General features: G+C 45.7%; 1 protein-coding gene across 1 annotated transcript in view; it reads right to left on the minus strand.

Annotated features, from left to right (window-relative positions):
• The window catches only part of LRIT3 (leucine rich repeat, Ig-like and transmembrane domains 3), a 65,635-nt gene that overhangs the window by 44,645 nt on the left and 170 nt on the right, over positions 1 to 20,820 (minus strand). The window contains exon 2 of the mRNA XM_075349361.1: positions 12,156 to 12,628. Coding sequence (XP_075205476.1) covers positions 12,156 to 12,628 — 473 coding nt within the window. The remainder of the gene's footprint in view (positions 1 to 12,155; positions 12,629 to 20,820) is intronic.

Consider the following 20,820-nt stretch of genomic DNA (forward strand, 5'->3'; position numbering starts at 1 on the left):
GCGGTACCCAGCCAATCCGCCCAGGCGGAGCGACCTGCAGCCGGGGCACATGACCGTCCCGAGCCGCTCTCTTGGAAGGTGCCGAAATCCGAGGCCGTCAGCAGAGAGATACCGGAGGCACCTGTAGTGATCGTGCCTGAGCCCAAATCGGTTCCGACAGGCCGCTCCGTGCAGGAGGTTAAGCAGGAGACGATCCCTGTGCCCATCCCCCATGCCTCGGCTGAGATCGTGCCGGGTTGCCGCTGTGGGGCAGCACCCCAGGCCATGACACCGCGGGACCTTCCCCCCAGAATGTCAGTACTGGGCAGCGTGAAGGAGGTCTTGCGGGGCCCGACCCGTACGCTGGGGCCCGCAGTAGCCTCTTACTGGGACAGGGAACAGACCCCGCTGGGCCAGGAGATCGCGGAGAGGGAAAGGAGGAAGGCGAAACTGGTAGCCTGCACGATTAGAGAGAAGGAAAGCCTCCGCCAAGCCACCTTCCGTGTACGGGGCCCGCTCTATGAAGGACAAGTGAGGAGGTTTGACGTCCGTCAGGGGTATGGTTTTATATATGAGCCGGGCCTGGAGGCCGAAGTCTTTGTGGCCCGACGGGAGGTCAATGTCCACCTGCCAGAGGACCACCCGGACCGCAACCTGATGCCGGGGGATTTGGTCCAGTACACTAGGCATTGCGGGGAGAGGGGTTGGTTTGCTCTGGACGCTAAGCTGAGGGGCAGTCAAGAGGCCCGAGTGCTAGCCCGGCCCCCTCCCCCGGCCGACACCGTGGATTTGGAGTGAGTCAGCGGTCCACTGTTGCCAGCAGTTGTCCCCGTTGGGACCACCAGTGTACCGTTAAAAGTTTGAATGATAAGCAAATCAACAGAAGATGTCACCTGATTGGAACTTTGATTGAACCGGCCGTTGCCGGCAACTGGTCCCCGTAGGGACTTCCTGCAACCGTTGAGTAAGGGACTTCTTACGGACAAGCCCGAGAACTTGCAGGGCAACCACAAACTAGTGGGATGTAAATAAAAATTGTTGGCTTGATACCGTTACTGCCTCCGGAGAGGCTGATTTGGGAGGATGGGCCTGGAGGAAAGGGATGGCCCAGGCCCACCACTACCGAAACCGGTGGCGATCCTCCGGGGGTTCAGGGGTTCCCCATGGACGTGGGTCCCCTGAAAGAGACCGTACCCGCTCGGGTAGCCTGGTGATGGACTGGGGCAAGGGGTGCTGCCCACTTCTTAGGGGCAGCATCAGGGCCAGGTTGTTTGGGTGGGAGAAGAGCGGAAGCCGTTACCGTTTGCAATGTTTAAGAACCGTACCTCCCATTAAGGGAAGTTTATACAGCCATGCTTGTTTTAATGTTTATGTGTTTTTATCCCTTTTTCTACAGTTAACAAAAATAAAACCGGTGATGGACGGGCAGCCCGCGGACGGTCTGCATTTTACTAAGGAGGAATGTGGCGCCCTGGACAAGCCAGGACGTCACAGGTACTACAACAACACACCCCACACCCCGGCTAGGCACACCGAAGTCAAACAAAAATCATTGTTGCCTCCCTCCAGGGGCTGATGTCCACACCAGGGGGTGGAGCCAGGCGGTTGACCCTACCCACCGAGGAGTTCACAGTCCTGGAGGCGGGAAAAGGAAGGCAGTTTAGTTTTGAGTTTGAGGAGTAGGGAAGTGAAGTGGCAGTGGAGGAGACTGACCGTGTCCGGGTGCATGGCCCGGGCACATACAGCAAGGTTGGCAGACGGTGGTGACCGTCTGCAGGAGAGGCTGATTGAAGTAAACCGTAAGGACCTGGGACGGGCGGTGGCCCGCCGATACCGGATCGGGGAGCGAAGAGAAGCCAGCACCATCCGGCAGGGTTTACGGACCCCGACCAGGCTAGGAGTCACCGTAAAACCGGTCAAATCCGTTAGCGAAGGGAACCTCCGGGGTTTCCCAGCAGTCAAGACCCGATTGAAGGCAACAGCTCAAACCGTGAAGGGAAATACAGTCACCGCCAAGGCTACAGTTCCCAGGGCCAGAGCCTGCGGGCAAAAGGGGCTCCCTCAGCCTCCATCTAAGCTGGGGAGCGGGTTACCGGTGGGAAGCCATTGGAACCGTGAACATAACACAGGTGCAGGGAAAGGCAGTCACCACCAACCTACCGGGAGAAGAACAACTGCAGCCGTCTGTGGGACCCGTCCATCCAGCCGTTTGTTTTACCGGAGACTTTGTGTTCATCATTGGCTGAGTGAGTACTACTGTGCCGTGCGGAACTGCGCTGCCCCCGCGACCCTGCACCTCACCAGGCCCCGTAACCCGCCTGTCATCCCTCCCTCACCGGGGCCCGGGACAACCAACCCCCCTACCCACGGAGGGGAAAAACAACATCCAGGCTGCTCCCTATCATCGCTCCCGTGATCCTCGTCCAGAGCAGCGGTGGTGTCACAACCTCACCACAACCGTGGGTGGCGTCACGGACAATATCCCTAAACCAAACCACCCCCCTTTCACTCACGGGTGAGGAGCGCCGCTCGAGTCCCCGGGATCCGGCCCACCGCTCGAGCCACCACCGAGCAGCAGCCGGACCTGAGCAGTGGGTGAGCGTAGCGTCCCCTCCCCGCCCGCGACATATATATATATATACATATATATACTGTATATACATACAGTATGTACAGTAGATATTTCTATATACAGTGTACAGTATATATCACTATATATATATGGGGATATTTGGCTTTTGGATGAAATTTATGTAAAACGTAAAAGAACTACACATTACAGTGATATTTTATCATGAAAGAAGGGCATTTGAGTAGAGCATACAATGGTGATTTCCTTCTTAAATTATTTATTGAAACAAAAGCCAACAACTTTGGTGGGTATACCCCCAAAAATGCCAATGTCTCAATAACTTGTCATGTGGCCTTGAGCATCAATTACACCATGACAATGATGTCTCATGCTGTTCATAAATCAAGTGATCGTCTGCTAAGGCATCCCACTCTTCTTGAAGGGCGGCCCTCAGGTCATTAAGGTTCTGGGATGCAGAGTTATAAACTGCTACACAGCGACTCAGCTGACCCCATATGTTTTATTTGGGATTTAGGTGGGGAGAAAGTGCAGACCACTCCATTTGAGGGCACTCCAGTCTCCAGCAGCCATTACCTAATGATGCAACCTTGATAAGCTGGAGCATTGTCATTCATGAAGATGAAATTAGGGCTGTGCTATTCATGCAGAGGCACAATGATTAATGATGATATTCAAGCAGTAGAGTCTTGCCACTGTACCACTCATAAAGCATAGGGCAGGTCTGTATTGACTAGACACACCTGCCCACTCTGTAACACCACCACCACCAAAGGCTCGTCTTTGTGGCTGAATACATTTGCATCTGGAAAGTAATAATAATAATAATAATTTATAAAGCGCTATTAATTCCATAGCACTTTACATACATTGGCAACACTGTCCCCATTGGGGCTCACAATCTAAGGTCCCTAACTGTATGTTTTTGGAGCGTGGGAGGAAACTGGAGTACCCAGAGGAAATCCACGTAAACACGGGGAGAACATACAAACTCCTTGCAGATGGTGTCCTTGGTGGGATTTGAGCCCAGGACCTCAGCGCTGCAAGACTGCAGTGCTAACCACTGAGCCACCATGCTGCCCAAGTACAACTTCATCACAAGTTTGTTAACCGGTATTAAAAAGTTATTGAATACCAATAAAGATGGGTTTAAAGTGGGATCTCTGCGCTTCTGTGAAGGTTAAAAAGTTGGGACAATGCACATAAAAGTAGAAAACAATGTGGTTTTAATTGAAGTGTTTCGAAGTGTTCCTTACTTCTTCAGGATACAATTTTTGTTGTATCCTGAAGAGGGGAAGACCACTTCAAAAAGCACTGGCTAAAACCACATTGTTTTCTACTTTCATGTGCATTGGCCCAGCTTTTTAACCTTCACAGAAGCGCAGAGATGTCACTTTAAACCCATCTTTATTGGTATTCAGTAACTTTTTAATACCCGTTAACAAACGTGGGATGAAGTTGTACTTTCCAGATGCAAATGTATTAATGGCACAATGACTTTCATCAAAATCGGTTATCTGCTTTTGAATAATTGAGTTCGAAAACCAAATTGTGGCTCTAGAGGTATTATAGAGTGATAGTAGTGAGCGTGAATGATCATGCATTTGTTTGTGTTTAATATTTTATTATACTCTAATGGACTGTGTAGTGATTCGTTTTTACTTTTATTTTATGTTAATCAGTGGCGAAAAAGTAAAATAAGAAAATTTACAATGATTCAACTGAAATACAATAAAACATGTCAAAGTCAAAGAGATGGACCAAAGGAGATGTTTGGTTTAATAAGAATGTTACGTTTCCTCCATCTATTGTAGAATAGTTGATTAATTAAAAGGTTTAAAAGCAGGTGAAATAAGGATGGAGGTTTAGGAGGGGTGTTGGTTGAAGTCATGACTATCTGCCTTCAGCACATGACTGAGATTAAATGATTTCTGGAGTGCAAGTCTGTTAATTGGGAAATCCCTGCTAATCCTGCCGCACATAGTACAGTTAACTCTGTGTAAGACTGAAGTGTAGACAACACAAAAAACTCTTAAAACCCACATACCAGCAGTAATATTTGATTTAGATTAACAATCGGGGATCCTTTCATTCAGTGTCATAACTAGAGTCTGATGGGCCCTGGCAACATTTAGACCTTGGCCCCCCTGCATGTTAGTCAAATGTATGGGGGATTATAGCTTGCTAAATCCTAGAAAGACATGTGTTGTCCTTTATCCTCCTTCATTATGTAGCAATGTCCCCGATCATGTACTAAAAGCCTCCATAATGGATCCCTTCCTGGTAAATATGTCCTCATCTTGGTATAAATGTCCCCATTGTGATGTATATGTTTCCCATCCTGTGAAATATGTCCCTCCATCCTGGTATATATGTCCTCAACATGGGCCTATCCTACTATATATGTCCCCATCATGGGCCCCTTCCTGGTAAAAATGTCCCCATTCTTATATAAATATCTCCCATCCTGGTATGTCTGTCACCATCCTGGTATGTGTGTCCCCCATTTTCGTATATATGTCCCCATCTGGGGCCCCTTCCTGGTATACATTTCCTTATCCTGAGCCCCTTCCTGGTTTATAGGTCTGCCATCCTGGTAAATATGTCCCCATCCTGATATATATATATATATATATATATATCCCCATCCTTGGCCTATCCTAATAAACATGTCCCCTGTTCTGGTATATATGTCCCAATCCTGGTATGTATGTCCCCATACTGAGCCCATTCTGTTATATATGTCCCCTTCCTGGTGTATATGTCCCCTGTCCCCATCCTGGTATAGATATCCCCATCCTGGGCCCCTTTCTGCAATGTATGTCCTTATCCCGGGCCCTTCCTTGTATATAAGATCCACATCCATGTAAATATGTCCCCATCCTGGTTTATACAGTATGTCCCCATCCTTGTGCTATCCTGATATATATGTCCACGATCCTGATATGTATGTCCACATCCTAGACCCATTCTGTTATACATGTCCCCCTCCAGGTATATATGTCCCCCATCCTAAGTTCCAACTTGTATAGATGCGCCCCATACTTGTAAATATGTCCCCATCCTGGGTCTCTTTCTGGTATATATGTGCTTATCCTGGGCACCTTCTTGGTATACAGTCATGGCCAAAAGTGTTGCCACCCTTTAAATTGTTCAAGGAAATGAAGTATTTCTCCCAGAAAATTATTGCAATTACATTTTTTTAAATCATTTTTTGGGGAGAAATACTTCTTCATCTGAAACAATTTCAAAGGTGCCACCAACAATTTTGGTCATGACGATATATATACACCATCCTTGTAGCTATATCCCCATATTGGGAACCTTCCTAATATATATGTCCTTATCCTGGGCCCCTTGCATGTATATATGTCCCCCATTCTGGTAAATATGTCCCCATCCTGGGCCCCTTCCTGGTATATGTGTCTTTATCCTGGGCCCCTTCCTGGTATATATAGTTTTCATTCTATCTGTAACGCATATAAAAAACCCCAAAAACATTCTACTCACCTTTCCTGGCTCTCAAGTCCCGCAGTGTCTGCCTCTGTAGCCTGAGCAGTAGCCAACATCTAACATCGGCGTGCCTGCTATGGTGATGCATTATGTCACTGTCATGCGCCCCCAGTCATGGGCACGCCAACATCAGCTACCAGACTCTGTTTAGACAGCAGCATGTATTGCAGTGCAGGGACCCAACGGCTCTCATTTCAGCTGGATATAAGTCCTCATCTAGTTGACATAGGCGCTGGGGTTGGTGGGCACCCTCTACCCCCAGGCACATTCGCAATCTCTGAGACCATGATCGTTACACCCCTGCTTTCATTAAAGGAGGTTTCCCAGGAATCTGATATGGATGATCTGATACTTTGAAAATTGGTGGGCAACTTAAAGGGAAGCTATCATTAAAAAATTACATATTGTTTAAATCAGATTTTTTGCTAAATACCTAAATATTTTAAAAAATTAGAATTGTTTTATTATTTTTTTATATCTCAGAATCTGTATTAACAGTAAAAAGTAGAATTCTTGCAGTGTTTATAATGGAGACTGGACCCTTTTTAGACTCTGACTTCCTGTTGCTTCAGGAAGCAATACATGGTCAGACCCCCAACTCTGTCACTTGTATTGATGAGTCCTGTACAAAGGTCATCTTGAAGTGAGGGGGAGCAGGGTCAGCGGTGACATCAACATCACCTATTGTTAATGTTGCTTTATGAGCTGTGCATACAGGTGTTGGCCATCATTGTAATCCTGCCTATGACAATAAGGAAAGTACTGAAAACTGTTTCTGAAAAGACAGGTAGGATGAGTCTTAAAAAAGGTCTAGTGGCCAGTATAAAAATTGCAAGATTACTAACTTTTTTTTTTTTTTTTTTTAAATACATGTAACACAAAAACCTGATTTAAACAATAGGTCATCATGTGATGATTTTCTGATGATTGCTTCCCTTTAAAAAAAATGTTATGCTACCTTTCATTGTTTACTAAGCATAACACTGTAAATTTTATAGTGCCTGTGTCTGGTACTGCAGCTGAGTCCCATTCAAATAAAGGTAACAAAACTGCAATACCAAGCACAGTCACTTCAAAATGTACAGTAAAGGGGTCCTGCTTTCAAGGATTTTTAAAGTATGCAACAATGTATTCTTAAAATGTATTCTGTCTTTTCTTGTAAAGGACTTGTCCAGGCTTGGGTTTTGGGGTTCAAGTATTTAGTCACTCTATGTGAATTCTCACAGTGCACACAGCGAGTGCTGTCAGGATTCTCTGGTGCTGTCAGGATTCTCTGGTGCTGTGATTGGGTGGTCATCTGACCGCTAATATGTGATTTGCATATTCCTGGCCACATTCCGACTAGACGTGTTCAGCCATTTCACTTGTATTGAGGATGTGCACATCTAGAAGACAGGTGACCACATGTATGCAGATCACATACTTCTGGTCACCCACCCGCCAGCTCCTGTTGCAAGCACTGGCGAATTTGGAGAGCATGCACTAAGAGTATTCACAGATCTGCAGTCACATAGATTGGCTACAGTCTTGAACCCCAAGCTTGAACAACCCCTTTAAGGATTATTCAGTGACAGAAAAACATGGGTGTATTCCTTCAGAAACATTCCCCACTATAAGGATGTGTTGATACTATTTTTCACTTTACACACATCTATGGATAAGTATGAGAACTCTTCTTGGATGAAATCAGCTATGTTTTAATAATATACAAACTTTTTAAAACTATATTGCGTTATCTTACAAGATAAATCTATTAAATAAAACTGAATGTATGTGTGGCGCCCTGAGGCTTCAGTCGCCAGATTATTGCATCTGTTTTAAGTTTGTAATTCTCTCACGGGTGAGAAGAGGTTAATCACTGGTTTGTTTCACTTACACTAAATCCTGAGCTCATAACTTACATAAAACACCCAGATAGTGAGCCAGTCACCACACACGGGAAACAAGGCTGGGAAAATTCCCCTCCACCTTCACCAAGCAATGCGGAGTCATTCCTGAGGTGGGGACCGCTCTCAAAGAGTAAAAAGACAAAACAGTTTCACTTAGTCAGAGAATGGCAAAGGACAAAGGCTCCTTTCAGATTGCGTTTTGTCTTACACTCACAGGTCCCGTCGCGGCATCCGTCCGAACCGGCCCTCCCCCACCCTGCAAAGCGTGTTTCAGACGCATGTGCCGGCAGGGCCATTGACTGTAATGGAGCACACTACGTTAGCGTGTGCTCTGTTTTGTACCATTGCACATATACGTTTTCGGCAGACGGACACCCGAACGTAGTGGCGTAATGGCGGTTTGGACCGATGCTCCGACAGGACCTGTGAACGTAAGGCAAAACGTAATCTGAAAGGAGCCAAAGAACAGAGCAGACAGCCTTGAGGGAGTAGTGTTTAACAGGCTGGCCCTGGGACGGGAGACAGGTGGAGATAGTCCCAGGGCCAGGGGCCACAACACTGCGCTGAGTCTGCAGCAGTGAGACTGAAAGAGGGCGAGAGACAGAGGCAGCCGGTGGAGACGTTGGGACAAGAGGAGACATGGTAGCTGAGGTCACGACTAACCGTTCCCACAGTGCCAGCGCATCGGGGTGCAGGACCCTCGGTTGGGGACACCTTCACGGACTCCAATAAATCTGCAGGAGATGGGGATTTCATGTCCCATCGTCCACTACTTACTTTCCCGGAGCACAGTGACATATAGGATCCGGGGTCAGGGCTACGGTCGGACCCCATGGCGAGGACCCGCATCACCTGTATACGGGATGGGACACTTAACTCCGACAGCGGGGTCCCCAAATTGCTTCAAGCTATGGGGAACCATCTGTCAGCGCAAGGAGGTAGGTCTCACACATTTCCACAGACACCGGTGATTTCCTTGATTCACCCGGGACCGGCTGGAGTCCATCCATGGCGGCGGAGAGCAGCACCTCCGGGGCACCTTAAGAATTGTGAGTAAATGGAATGCAGCCCCCTGTGTCGTCCTTGTCATTGCTGGTGCCGCCGCCCTGCGCTTCAGGGCCATCAGCGGTCCCCATCGTCCTCATCCTCCCTGGGGCTCACTCCACCTGTGGTGAGCTGGTCTATCTGGGCTGAGTTAAAATCAGCCCCAGAAGAGAGCAACATCTTGCAGCGGCGGATAATCCCTGGCCGCACACCACGGTAAAGCAAAGCATCCCCCATTCCCATCCAACACCACCCCTGGAAGAGGAAAAGTCGCAGGAAGGGTCAGCGGCGGAGGAGGCCGAGACCCCAGTCACCACTGCCACCAATGACACGCTTCCAGGGACCCTTCGGCCTCCTTCCATCCCCCTCTACACCTTGCACCTGTTTTTTTTTTTCATTTACATGTAGCCGACGGGGCCATGGGTCAGGCCAGTCACAGCAGAACCCCGCAAAACCACTGGCCCAGTGACGAGTAACCCCCTTAGGCATCGTGTGGCGCTACATATGTATGTGTGTATGATGTGTGTATGTGTGCCGCCCCCGTGCCAGCAGCTGGCCCTGCTCGGATCCGGGCCTTCAGGGGTGGCGGCTCGAGGGTCTCCGGACCCGGGGGTCTCGCGGACACGCCGAATAAATGGGGGGACATGTAAATACGGGCTGGGCCGTATTAAGTTTGTGACGCCACCCATGGTGTGTAGTGAGGTGGGACACCACTGCTGCTGTTACGGGGCACCCGGGGGGATGTTGTGCAGCAAGTTGTTAACCCCTCCGCGGGCAGGGATGGTGGCCCCGAGACCCGGTTGGTGCGTGCAGGGGATGGCGACCGCAGGAGGTGCAGGTGTACTCACAGTTAGTAAAACACACAAGTCTCTGGTAAACCAAGGTGATGGTGGCTGATGCCGCGGCCGGTTGCGTTCTGGTCCACCACCCGGCTGGTGGTCTCTATCCTTTTCCTGCACTGCTGTATGTAAGATGGACTTTCCTAGTGTGAAACTCAGGTGTCCGCTCCTGGCTGGATGTGGCCTAAGGAGCCGTGCCCGCAGACGCTGGCCCGTGGGATCTATGGGCCCTGGCGGTGACCTCTTATCCCTAATCGGGGGGCTGTTGTCTTCTATGAGGGACTTTGGGTGGGACAGGACCTCTAGTCCTAGCCTCAATGAGTTAATTAACCAGCTCCAGTAGGTTCTGGTCCTGGCTTCAGAGTCCGAGTACCCCCCTTTGTGCTACAGTTTCCGGGTCGGTTCCCCGTGTCGGTACCGGCGGGGTACAACCCTGTCCTGGTCCACCTCAGTTCCACTGAGCCATCTTCCTGTCTCCTGCTGACAGAGACCACCATCTGCCTCCTAGCCAGTGGCACCAGGGCTCCTACCCTGGTACCGTTCAACTTAAACTTCACTGCTGGAGCTACCCCTAGCTGCAGCCCACACTCCTCTCCAAACTGAACCTCAGACTGAACTGAACTCATCTGCTTGTTTTCCCGCCTTGGGCTGTCTAGGCCCCTGGGTGGGTGTGTCCCAACCGCCTGGTCACGCCCACTGGTGTGTCTATCTGTCCCTAAGGGGTGGTGACTAGGGTTTCTAGGTTGGCTGTGTATTTCCTAATGAGGGAAGGTGTTATGCAGGGGACTATTTGTGACTACCTGGTTTTGCCAGGGCATCACATATATATGTGTGTATGTCCGCTAAAGGAATCTGCAGCATCGCATTTAAAATTACGAAATTTTGCACAGCCACCTCATTTGACTCAGGGAACCTCATAGATTGTTTTGAGAGGACAATATAACCCCGCGCTTTACAGTTGTTCGCTAAAAAACCTGCTTACATTAAAGTCAAAGGCGCTGGGAACGGATCTATTATTATACAGTAGGCTCCTATTATGGACAGAAAAAGAGATACACAGAAAGACCCACACACACATAAAGAGACACACAGACCCAGAAAGAGACACCCACCCAAAAAGAGTCACAACACTTAGAAAGAAACACACAGAAAGAGACACTGAAAGACACACACAGAAAAAGACACACACACAGTCACACAATCAGAAAGAGACGCACACATAGAGAGACACACACAAAGAAACACACACATAAAGAGACACACAGACCCAGAAAGAGACACACACACACATATAAGAGACATACACACATAAAGAGACACACACAGAAAGAGACACTGAAAGACACACAGAAAAAGACACACACATACACAGAGTCACACAATCAGAAAGAGTCACACACACAAAGAGACAGACTGACATAGAGATACACACACAGAGAGACACACACCGAAAGACAAACACACAGAAAGAGACACACACAGAAAGACACACACACAGAAAGACACACACACACACAGAAAGACACACACAGAAACTGCTTGGTTGTTTGAGGTAATATATTGGCTGTTTTGACAGGTACCCTGGATATTTATCAGGTGGCCTATAGCAACCAATCACAGGTATGCTTCTATTTTGTTTCAGGTCAAGGAGTTCTGATTGGTTGTTATAGGCAATGAATAACATTCTTAATATAAGACAGCTTATGTGTCAGTTAACATGATTTCAGTGGTGAGAGGGGGAGTGGGAGAGAGACAGGGAGAGAGAGGGAGCGTGGTAGAGAGAGAGATTGGGAGAGTGAGAGAAGAGAGAGAGAGAAAGACTCAGTTACTATCCCGGGCAATGCCGGATACTACAGCTAGTCTGTTATAATTTTAATAATTGTAACATACTAACTATTGCACAGCGTACATATAATTCATGCTGACAAAAAGCTTCAACTGTGGTATAAAAAAAGATGCAGGAAAAATTAATAAAACAGGGAGAAGTAAATAGAGATGAACTGGAATACCATTCAGGTTGCTTAACAATTTTAGGAATTTTCATTGAAGTGAATGGAGAGAGCCATCTATTTATGGCCACCTCTCCACCACTTCTGTCAAATAGGCCGCGTTGCAACTATAGGTGTGGGTCTCCAGAGGTGGAACCTGTATCTATGAGACATATATGCTGTATCCTGTGTAATGCCATAAATGTAGGAGATAAAAATCAGTCTCACAATTTGGTATTTAAAAAGCGAGAATATACATTTTTAGAAAACAATATGTGTAATGTAATCCATCAAGTGCATTTTCAGACTTTACCTAGTACGACTCTTTGGTAAAGTTGCTCTGTTCCCTTTAATGCTGGGTCGGAGAATGGAGGTAAAATTTCCAATAGGTCAGAAGGCAGAGTGGTAAGCTTGTTGCTCGATATGTCGAGGTATGTAATGTTCCTTAGGTAGCGTGCTGCCTCTGATGAGATTGTTGCAATCTTATTATTATGTAGGTCCAAGGTTCGCAACCGAGGCATCTCTAGTAAAGATTCCCATGGAAAAATAGATATCAAGTTTCCATCCAAACGTAATTCATGCAGCTGTTTTAGATTGTAAAAGCTGCTTGAGTCAATGCTAGTAATACTGTTGTAGGTGATCCAAAGATATTTCAGATCCACCAGGTAATAGAAGGCTTCAGTGGGAATCCTACGAATAACAGTTTTTTCAACCCGAAGTTTAACAGTGTCAACAGGAACGTTGACGGGAATGTCAAACATGTCTGGATCATTGCACAATACAGACCTGGGACGACAAAAAAGAAATTGGTGTTAAGGAGATAATATACAGGCGGTAGCTTAAAGTAAAGTGGTTATCCACTACTAGGACAACCCTTTCTGATTCCACTTGTTTCTTCCAGTTAAAACAAAAGACCCTATACTAACCTCTCATTCTGGTGCCATTCCAGCACTGTCTGTAATCACGGTTAAGGGCTCACGTGACATTGTGACATAACACAAGCCTCGCATATAATTCCTATCGACTTCTCTCTATTCCCCTTCGGACCAAAGAGTTAATGAACAGGAAGTGACACTGTGGCTGCCACTCACTTCCTGTTCATTGCTCATTTGGTCCAAAGGCGTAGCAAGAGAAGTCGATGGTGATTGGATGTGGGGCTTGTGTGACGTCAAAATGTCATGTGAGCCCCGAACTGTGATTACCAAAAGCTCTGGAACCGCACCAGAATGGGACAAGTGGAATCAGAAGGTGTTGTGCTAGTAGTGGACAGCCCCTCTAATGTGTCATGTGATGTTGTATCCCAGTCTTTCTTTGCTAATGTTGAGATATTATATTGTATAAAAAAGCATTGCAGGAATGACACCCATACTAGCTATCAAACATTAATTTTACTAGCATTTATGGCACCATGGCCCCTTTATCTGGCAAGTTTAATTATGCAGATTCAACACCGTCACTTGATTCATTGCTTTTAGGACTGTTTGAGATAGCAAAGTGCTGTATTCACCAACATCTGACAGTGTGCATGATTGATAGCTGGACCATTCAAGCCAAGCACTAGAAAGTATGATTTCAAATTTATTGTTGGGCTGATGGAAAATCCAACTATCAGCAATTTGTAATTATCATTCCTCTTTAATTCCAGCTGAAATTGGGCTTAAGTGAATGAGAGGTGCTTATTATTGTTATTTTTAAGGTCTTTAGGACTTGTAATATTCACATTGTGTGGTGCACAGAATTTGTGGGATGTACAAAAAAATAGGAGGAAATCTAATTTGTACCAAAATTAGCATTTCAATTGCGCCACGTCAAAATAAATTGTGCAATAAAGGCCATTTGTGTTGTCCTGTCATTATACTACACTATTAATAAGTCTCCCCCAATATTCACACATAATGTTTTCCAGTAAAACAATGCATTTTTGTGTCATTTACCTTACAACTTTTGTTGCTCTTTTACAGTAAAAGAAAAAAAGGGATGCAGCAAGATATTTTTTGTAAATCAATACTGAAATGTACTACATTACTTTCTATAGTTCAAAAATGCCACAAAAAATATCTTGGAAAAGCGCATATAAATAACATAAAAATCAGGCCATTTTGTACAGACTACAAACCACTGCGAAAGAAAGCATGTAAAGGATGCATTGTACATCCAGGTTTGGACATTTTCTGTATTTTATTTTTTGGGGTTAATAGAACGCATTCCCATTATAGGCAATGAGCCATTCACATGATTGTTCCTATTTCTGCTTATCATAATAGGTTCACAAAAAAAACATATTTGATTTTGATTTGATTTACAGAAAAAACTTGCGCATTCAAGTGAATGGATCCACACAAAAAAACAAAAAAAACGAAAGCACATGAGTGCCATTCACGTTATTTCCATGTGCCGTCCTTTTTCACTAGCCAGTTATTAGATTAAGCTGAGGAAATCTCAATCCTTTTTTTCTCCACAAATAAAAAAAATGGATCACAATCACTAGTTAATACTTATAAGCTTTGAAAAAAAAAAAAAAACAACCAAGAAGAGAAGAATTTGGCACACTTAAAGTTGAAATAAAAGAAAATGTATTCATGAACGCAAACCACAGTCACAACATAACGTTTCAGTCTATTAATTGACCTTCCTCAGGTGCAGGGTACATAGAGCAAAAATGATGTAGACAGAGAACATATAAGAACATATCTAATTATAGTCCAAAAAAGGAATTAAACATATGATCAAAACATAAATAAAGGTCATCATTATTCAACATTAATATTTGAGTATACTCTAATAACTAGAGACCTTGACCTCATAGAGATGTCAGTAGAAAACAGGTAAAAATGACCTGAAGATAATCAAAGTGCCTGTAGAAAGGTAAAACTAACCACGTGCATAAAATGAAAAATATAGATAGTGCAAGACAGTTACAAATGGAGAAGGAATCCACAGTGATGCCTGTATCTAAGGGGGCGGTGTCCAGAGCGTGTCAGATGGGGTGTTGTCCCAACGTCACCGCGTAGGAGGAGCAACAGCAGCGATGCTGGTGTCTAGAATCGCTGTGTTCACTCATCCTGCACAGTGATGTCACTTTTGGTTTCCATAATTCTCAGTTGGGCGCAAAGTCTTCTTCGCCTTTATTTCTTACTGGCTTTTCTGGGTGCCATACTCACAGTGATTTTTCACTATTTCTGGGCGCTGTACTTCTTTGGAGCCAACATACAGCTTAATACTTACCTGTACATTTTCCAGATGACAATCTGGAAGGTTATGTTGATTCCTTCTCTATTTGAAACTGTTTTGCAATTTCTATATTTTATCATTATATCCACAATAGAAATATTTGTTATTGTTGAGTTATTCAAATGTAGCACTCCAAGACCCATTTAGGATTAGTGAGGAGTCCCAGCAGGGGTGGACGTATCATTGGTGCAACCTGTGAGGTGGTACAAGGGCCTAAGAGTTAAGAGAGCCCATTTTTACCTCCAAAGCAGGTGGAATTGTGCATTTTTATGAGCTCTGGGGCTGCAAAGGCCCATGTATTGTTCTTGCACAGGGGCCCTTTTCTGTCTGTGTCCACCAGTGATCCCAGTGATGGAATCTTCAGAAATTAGCAAGTTATACCCATTTTCCCCTTTAGTTCTGGCTGACATTGGGGAATGCAATTTTTTTAGGGTCTTTCAAACCTTCCCATTTATGAAAAGTGTCTAAAAAAGGAATGTGTAAAAGAGGAGCCAAAAAATAAGTTTATGACTAGTAAAGTAAGTTAAGGTCAAAATGAAACAATTGGAACATGTATGGGTTGTCAGCAAGAAACAGTAGATGTAATTATAACCTAGGCACTGAGTATAAGGGTATGTGCACACGTTGCTTTTTTTTCCGCGCGGAAAAAAACGCACCCTCTGGCAGAGGGGAGAATTGTAAACAATGCTTTTTGAGAAACAACGCATCGAAAAAGCATGCGTTTTTCATGCGTTTTTCATGCGTTTTTCATGCGTTTTTCATGCGTTTTTCATGCGTTTTTTTAGGTGCGTTTTTTAAGACTTGTCAGTGATAATAAAGTTGGTTGAACACAGACCTTTGGAAAAAAAAACCTGTGATGTCATTTCCTTCTCCACATTCTGTTTGGATAAATGGGAGCGCTTGGAATGGAAGGAGCACCATTTGAATTTTGGAAAAGTTGAAATAAACTTCGCGCACCAAGCCCCTTAGGTACCTATACGTCAGAAAACCCCCACAAGTGACCCCATTTTGGAATCTGCACCCATCAAGGATTTTATTCAGGAGTATATTAAGCATTTTGAATCCACAGCTACTTCCCCCAAAATGTTGCTGTAGCAACAATATTCTCACTTTTAGGCCCGCTTCACATGTCAGTGAAAAACACTGACGTTTTTCACTGGCGTGTAAAACACGCACATGTCCCTCCGTGTGCCGTGAATCACGGCACACGTGGGTTGTCTAAGTGCAATCTGGGCTCCGTTCTCCGTGGCCCGTGATTGCACTTAGAGATTAACTCACCTGCACCCGCTCCCGCTCTCCATGGTGCTGATCGCTCCCGCGGTGCAGCATCCGGCCGGCGCTGACCCCCGCAGCAGCTGCTTCCGGGTTGGCTGTGTCGTGCATCATGAATATGCGCGACAATAATGAGCCGGCACAGAAGGAACAGGGAGGACGGGCTGCAGAGGACATCGCTGGACGCCGGGTGAGTTAAAATGTTTTTTATTTTAAAAGCACGTTTTTTTCTGGCACGTGTTTCACGGATCACACCACTGCGTGGTCCGTGGGACATCAGTGATGCCAGAAAAAAATGGACATGTCTCCGTGCGGCAATCACGCACACGCGGGTACGCCGCCTGGAGACACGTGCAGTGAAAAATCACTGACGTGTGAGCAGACCCATTCATTATAATGTGTCCGCGTATGTCAGTGATTCTGGTACGTTTAAAAAAAAGCACAAACGTCCCAGAATCACTGACGTGTGAAAGGGGCCTAAGGCTATGTGGCCATGATCCAGCGACACGGCGTCTAGTACACAGTGCCAGCCTTCCTGCAGCTGCCCATGCCCACGATTTGGGTTCAGGCTGCTGTGGAGCTCTATGCTACCTGCAGAGAACACTCTCGTCTCTGCAGCATAAATTGACATGCTGAGGCTCGGGAAGCCACGCTACCGGTCAGTTTATGCTGCGGAGAAAAGAAGCACAGTGGGCATGGGATCTCCAAAAATCCTTCCACTGTGCTTCTACTGCACAACGCAGCGTTATGGACGCAGGGAAAACACTCAGCGCCCATAACGCTGCAAACCCTGATTGTGGACACACAGCCTAAAAAGCGTCAATGGATGAAGGGATGTCAAATATATAGAACGTCCTACCCCCGCCTGCATATTCTAAGCTGGCACCTTTAGTACCTTTCATGTGGCACTAAAGGGTGCCTAGCTTAGTATTTATCCAATAAAAAAAAATAAAAAAAAAATGAAAAAAATGGCGTGGGGTCCCCCCTATTTTTGATAGCCAGTCAGGGTAAAGCAGACAGCTGTAGCCTGCAAACCACAGCTGGCAGCTTCATCTTGGCTGGTGATCAATTTGGAGGGCTCCCCATGTTTTTTTTTTTATTTATAAATAAAGAATAAAAAAAAAAAATAACGTGGGGTCCCCCCAAATTAGATCACCAGCCAAGGTGAAGCTGACAGCTGGGGTCTGGTATTCTCAGGGTGGGAAGAGCCATGGTTATTGGACTCTTCCCAGCCTAAAAATAGCAGGCCGCAGCCGCCCCAGAAGTGGCGCATCCATTAGATGCGCCAATCCTGGCGCTTCGCCCCAACTCATCCCGCGCCCTGGTGCGTTGGCTAACGGGGTAATAAATGGGGTTGATACCAGATGTGTAATGTCACCTGGCATCAAGCCCAGCAATTAGTGATGTCACGGCGTCTATCAGACACCCGACATAACTAATTGACAGTAAACAAAAGCAAAAAAAGACAACAAAAAATGTTTTATTAGAAAAAACACTCCCCAAATCATTCCCTTGTTCTCCAATTTAATTAAAAAAAATGGGTCCGCAGAAATCCATATGGATGTCCCACGTCGCCTCTGGACCTTCTAGAATATGGGGGCACGTTCAGGAAACGTATCCCCCATTTTCTAGGAGGGCAGACCCTCCATTTGAGGAGAGTGGGTGCAAAAATCTGCACCCACTCTCCCCGGGTCACAGCTGCAGAGTGCGAGCAGCCAGCACAGCTCACACTGAACACTGTGCTGGCTGTCAGCTGCTCTGCACATGTGACCGGCCAGCGTGCACTGAAGGAGGAGGAGGAGGGGGCCGCGGGGGATCAGCGCTGCGACCGGACAGGTATGTATGACACCGGGGGGGGAATTGGGGTGAACGGGCAGGGCCTGGGGAACAGTTTTCTGTCGCATGTGTTATTGCACATGCGACAGAAATCATAGGAGCAGGGCGGCCGGTGCGCTACTGTGCGCGCGGCCATGTTGGATTTTCGGGAGGGGGGTCGGGGGTCGGGGCGGGCACTTTGGTGACACCGGGGGCTTTGCCAGGAAGTGAGGTCAACAGGAAACCTCTTGACCTCACTTCCAGGTAAATGCCTGCGTTCTGGCGTGCCGACAAAGCCCGCGGACCGCAACAAAAAAGCAGGTCCATGCGTTGTGGCTGCGTTCTGACCCCACATCATTGATTCAATGGGGGAGAGAACGCAGCCACAACGCACAAAAGAAGTGACATGCTGCTTTTCTTTCCGCACCGATTTTTGGCATCCAAAACGCTGCGGAAAGAAACGCAGCATGTGCACTGATTTTTCAGCTTTCCCATACACTTTGCTGGGAAAGCTGAACGCATGCAATTTGCCACTGAAACGCTGCGGTTCAAAACGCAGCGTTTCCGCGGTAAAAAACGCATCGTGTGCACACAGCCTAACAGTAATTGTTTAGGGCTACAGCCTCACCCAGATAACTGAATGGTGCAGAGCAGCAAAGTAACTTAAAGAGAGTCTATCTGCATAAAATGACTGTGCAAACCAAGCACAACTGCTCAGTCCACCCTTGGAAAGACTGAAGACTAAGCAGTTCAGTGCACTTAGCTACCTACTTGCTTTCCATCTGTATCCATATTTTCCAGGTCCTGTAAAGCCAGAGCTTTCAATCAAGGCGTGCACTAAGCTGCTGTGCTTGGTAACAACAAGAAAAACAAGAGGATTGCCAGCAAAAGCGTGACTTCTTTATTGGATTCCCGATATAAATCAGACTACAAATCAGCCTTCACAGAAGTCTTCAGATAGGATGATTGGTCTAAATGGCAAACTGGACTGTTCAACTATTGCATCAGGACACATTGCATGTTCATTTGCTAATACTGTGTTTATCCTTGTTCATTTGACCGTGTTGATCTGTGCTTGGTTTGAACAGTCATTTTGTGCTTACAGACTCACGTTAAAGTGAACCTGTCAGATGTAATATGCAGCCAGAACCACGAGCAGTTCTGGGTGCATATTGCTAATCCCTGCCTAACCATCCCTGTATACACAAGCATAGATAAAGGGATCTTTAGAAAAAGCATTTCTAAAGCTCCTTTATCATACTAACATGCGAATGAATGGGCAGCGTCAAAGGCTCACCTCTGCTGCCACCCCTGGTTTTCGGCTCAGTGTGCATGGTCAAAACGTCCCCGGACTTCCAGTCATGCGCACTATACCAGTTTGAAGCCGGGACTTCTGATCATGCGCACTGAAACGAAATCTAATATAAATAAAATAATAAACGATCTTTAGAAATACTTTTTCTAAAGATCTCTTTATCTATGCTAATGTATACAGGGAGAGTTGGGCAGGGATTAGCAATATGCACCCAGAACTGCTCATGGTTCTGGGTGCATACTGGACTTGACAGGTTCCCTTTAATTCTCTCGCTGTTCAAATTTCTGATTTACCCAAGCAATGTTTAAATGGTTGTTACATGTGCGACGACTCAGTGTCAATGAGGAATATCTGGCCACTTTTGTTGGGGTGGACTATTCTTAATTATGTCACACGTATTATTCCTGTGTCAGTAAGTCAAGAACATGAGCCATTGTTTTCTCTTTAATGTAGAAACATAATGGTCAGACTGTATTATTAATGGTATATGTTAGTTGAGGGTCTGAATGTGGTGAGAGAAAACACAGCTAAAACACTGGACATCAGGATCCCTTTGTATTTCTTTTCTCAGACATAACATTTACAGCATTTACCTGAAGTCTTTCTCAAGCCCTAAAGCTGAAATGTTGCAAGATGTAAGTCTTATGCCTAAAGAAGAATGCACTTGTATGTGGAGGCCTATCTGCTTGTGTTTGTATCTTTGGTTGTTGGGTCTATATATATGAGAGATAATCTATACATCCTTTGATCACTCTATTTATTCATCCATCAATTATCTATCAATCTAGAAAAAAAGAGAACAAGAGCAGCACAATAAATATATAATACGGGTGCAAGGCCCACCAAGGAACCTTTCAATTGCTAATATATAGAAATAATAAGGATCGCAGCACTCCTATTAACCCTAGAACGCACAACCATAGGAAGCAAGTAACCTAGCAGGCCTGTGAGGCCCTAGGTATGCGTTCTAGGGTTAAATCAGAAAAAAAACAAGCTTTATTAGCCCATAGTGTGGCTGGCTAACCACACTGGGCTAATAAGGGTCATTTGTTCTGATTTAATAGGAGTACTGTAATCCTTATTTTTTCTATCTATCTATCTATCTATCTATCTATCCCTCTATCTATCTATTATCTATCTATCTATCTATCCCTCTATCTATCTATCTATCTATCTATCTGTCTGTCTGTCTATCTATCTATCTATCTATCTATCTATATCAATCTGTCCATCCATGATCAATTTATTTATTCATCCATCCATGATCTATCTATCTATCTATACATCCATAATCAATCTATCCATCCATGATCTATCTATATATTTATCCATCCATGATCCTTGT

Source organism: Anomaloglossus baeobatrachus, chromosome 1, assembly GCF_048569485.1.
Source record: "Anomaloglossus baeobatrachus isolate aAnoBae1 chromosome 1, aAnoBae1.hap1, whole genome shotgun sequence".
In the NCBI taxonomy this organism is placed as follows: Eukaryota; Metazoa; Chordata; class Amphibia; order Anura; family Aromobatidae; genus Anomaloglossus; species Anomaloglossus baeobatrachus.